The following is a 3,017-nucleotide window of genomic DNA, read 5'->3' as shown; positions in this document are numbered from 1 at the left end:
AGAAATTAAGAATTGTAAAAGTAAATCAGATTCAGCCCAAAAATGCATACAAGCTGAGAACACACTACTGGAGTTCTCTTTGAAAATGCACTGTAAACACGGAATAATCAGTATTTCATTTATATATAGAATATGCATTACCCCACATACAACCAATTAAATTGCACCACAACCTTAGACAATATGCATTACCTCAATTGCAGCCGTTGCATCAGCTGCATTTTTCCAGACTTTTTAGCAATAGCAACACAACCACAATTGACAACCGCAATTGACCACATTTTAAGGCATATTCAGTAGCAATCTCATATAATAAGGAACATCATGACTTAGTAAACAAGATAGCTATCAGTCAAGTGTAGGTTATAACAACTAACGATAAAATCACAATCATTGTGAATGCAGAAATCAAGAAATCCAAAATGAGGATAGAATTGATCAAAGGAAGAATTAAGGCATCGAATTAAATCCAAAAACAAACAACGTAAAGCAGTTTCTAGCATGAACTTAAGCCTCAAAATACAACTTTCCTAAAGCTTCAGGTATTTGAGAACTATCTATCTCCAGAGCAATGCTGTAAGGAATATACATGTTAAGAGGTTAAAAAACTAGCACAAACAACCCTACCAATTCCACCACTGTACCAACTGGCTACCCCTAAACAGAATGTGCAGCTCATGTCTAACCACCAACTGGTTAATGGGTCCAGTTTGCAAATTCAGGTTACCCAAAATCACCAGTCAATGACAGAGTGCATTATATGAGAAACACATTATTCGTTTGGGAAAAAAAGTAAAGAAAAAGAAAAAGAAAAAGTAAAATCCTCATACTTGAACAGAACTCTCTTTCTCTTCCATGCCACGACTTGATACTTGAAGGTTACCCTCATCCCCATCTCCACAAAAACTACCGCTCACAATGGACCTTGAATCATCACAACCCTGCCAACACCTTTCCGAACCGGCACTTTCCTCCTCAATGGCACCCCCTGTGCCATCCTCTTCGGTTCTCTTGCACAACACATCACAGAAAAAATCTGTCAAGACAGCCTCATAGCCAGGCATTTTTGCATACCCTGGGAAGTAATTGATGTCAATGATAAGGTACCGATTCCCATACCGGGAATCCCTAATGACATCAAAATTAAAGAGGTTCAGCTTCATCACCTTCCTCAATCCCCGAGCAATGTCCGTGACAAAGCTCAACGGCGGCATCTCCGTATCACCCAAATGCATCATCTCGTAGTAACTGTCATCAATAGTCTGGTTCGCCGCCAAATTCGACACCTGAGAGAACGAGAGGACCTCGTCCGAGACCTTCTTTTCTTCGGAGACGTCAGGGAGGGACTTCCTCTTCACGCACCTCACGCGCTCGCCGACAACATACACCTTGAAGATGACGCCGCCGTGGTTAACGAACTCCTGCAGAACGATCGGTGGCTTCAGCTTGTTGAGGCCATCGTGGCTGAACACCAACGCCATCTTGTGCGACTTGGCGCTGCCGTCGGCGACGAGCGGCTTAGCGATCACCGGAAACTTCAGCGTCTCCCACGCCTGCCGGTCGAACAGTGTTTCTTTGTCGTAGATCACGATCTGCTTCGGGATTCCAAATGTCTCACCGCTGCAGCGGCACTCGATTCTCAGCTCCGAAACCACCTGCAGCATCGAAATCCGGTTGTGGAGCCGCTCGATCGCCTCCGGCGAGTCAAGAACCGCCGCATTAGGGTTCGCCGTCGCAAATTCCCTCAGCTGGCGCTTCCAGTCGTCGCCGTATAGCTTGTGGAGGAGGCAATCGAATGGACCCTGCTCCGACAATGGTAGATTTGTGTCGACCCTTACGAGGTCGATACCGCGCGAGCGGGCGAGGGAAACGAGCGAGTCGCGGATGAAGCTCTGCTGCTTCTTCGGTGCGAGCGCGTAACCTATGCGGAATCTCCTCTTCCCTTCTCCTCCTCGTTCTTCTTCTTCCGCCATTGAAATCCCTTTCAGTGGTGCTGGTGGTGGTGATTCTCAAGAAAGGCAAGAACGCAAGCAAGGCTCATGCGAGCCGAAGAAAGAATCGCATTCGCAAGAAAACGAGAGATAATAGCGCGAGATTTTGGAGATTTGGGGCGAGGGAGGGCTAGGGTTTTCTCTTTTTGTTTCTTTTGATTTTCGACGTCGTTTCGATGGAAGAAAAATTTGCAGAAAAGGCAGTTAGAGAAGAGGAAAATAGAAAGGGGAAAAAGGATAGGTACGAACGAGGGTGTGGATATATATAGCTTATACACTAGGGTTAGAGTGAAGGGTGGGGTGATAACATAACCTGGGTTAGTTAAGAAAAGGAAGAGGATCGGGGTACACGTGGCGTTATTACTTGGTGCGCTGTGTGGATTCGCGCCGCTTTATTATTGAGGGGCGTGTGGGATTAGTGAGTGTGTGTTTCTGTGTGATACTATTACTGTTACACCAGAGTCAAAGTCAGAGCATCCTTGCAATTTGCATTGCTAGGATTAACTCCAATGGAGGAGCAATAATTATTAATTAAAGGGGAATAATTTTATTTGTGCGGAGACTTTTTGACTTTGGTCTTCCCAGCTTAGACTAATTAATAGCGTTAGAGCAAACAAGAAGTTTTTATTTTCTTTGAAATTACTATTATTGAACCATTTTTTCCCGTGATAGGAAATGTAGATGTTCGAGAAGAAAGTGGAAATACAATATTGATTATTGTTTATACAAAATAAATTCAATTGCATAAATATTTTTTAGTATAATTTTCACTTTCAATGCAAGAATTATATTAGTAAGTGATCTACACTTTTTTAAAGGAAAATATTTTTTCCTTTAGAAAAAAAAAGATAAGACCCTTTCTTTTCCAAATAAGTGTTATAAACATTTTAAAAATATCACTAAATTACTCTTAGTAACAATATTTATTTTCTTTAATTAATTTACTATTTTATTCAAATATGACTAAAAAATATAATAATGTCACATAATTTGTTAAAAAATATTAAAAATACAGAATTGATTAAT

At 41.7% G+C, this 3,017-nt stretch overlaps 1 protein-coding gene across 1 annotated transcript; it reads right to left on the bottom strand.

Moving 5' to 3' along the window:
- Positions 1-405: 405 nt before the first annotated feature.
- On the bottom strand, positions 406-2,261 carry LOC107642335 (inositol-tetrakisphosphate 1-kinase 1). Its single transcript, XM_016345648.2, has one exon. It carries the CDS (start codon positions 1,971-1,973, stop codon positions 825-827), a length of 1,149 nt encoding a protein of 382 aa, XP_016201134.1. The 5' UTR covers positions 1,974-2,261; the 3' UTR covers positions 406-824.
- Between the last annotated feature and the right edge of the window lie 756 nt (positions 2,262-3,017).

Source organism: Arachis ipaensis, chromosome B5, assembly GCF_059453495.1.
Source record: "Arachis ipaensis isolate K30076 ecotype BB chromosome B5, ASM5945349v1, whole genome shotgun sequence".
NCBI lineage: Eukaryota > Viridiplantae > Streptophyta > Magnoliopsida > Fabales > Fabaceae > Arachis > Arachis ipaensis.
Note: the sequence above shows the minus strand (reverse complement) of the source record. Positions and strands in the feature narration are given on the sequence as shown.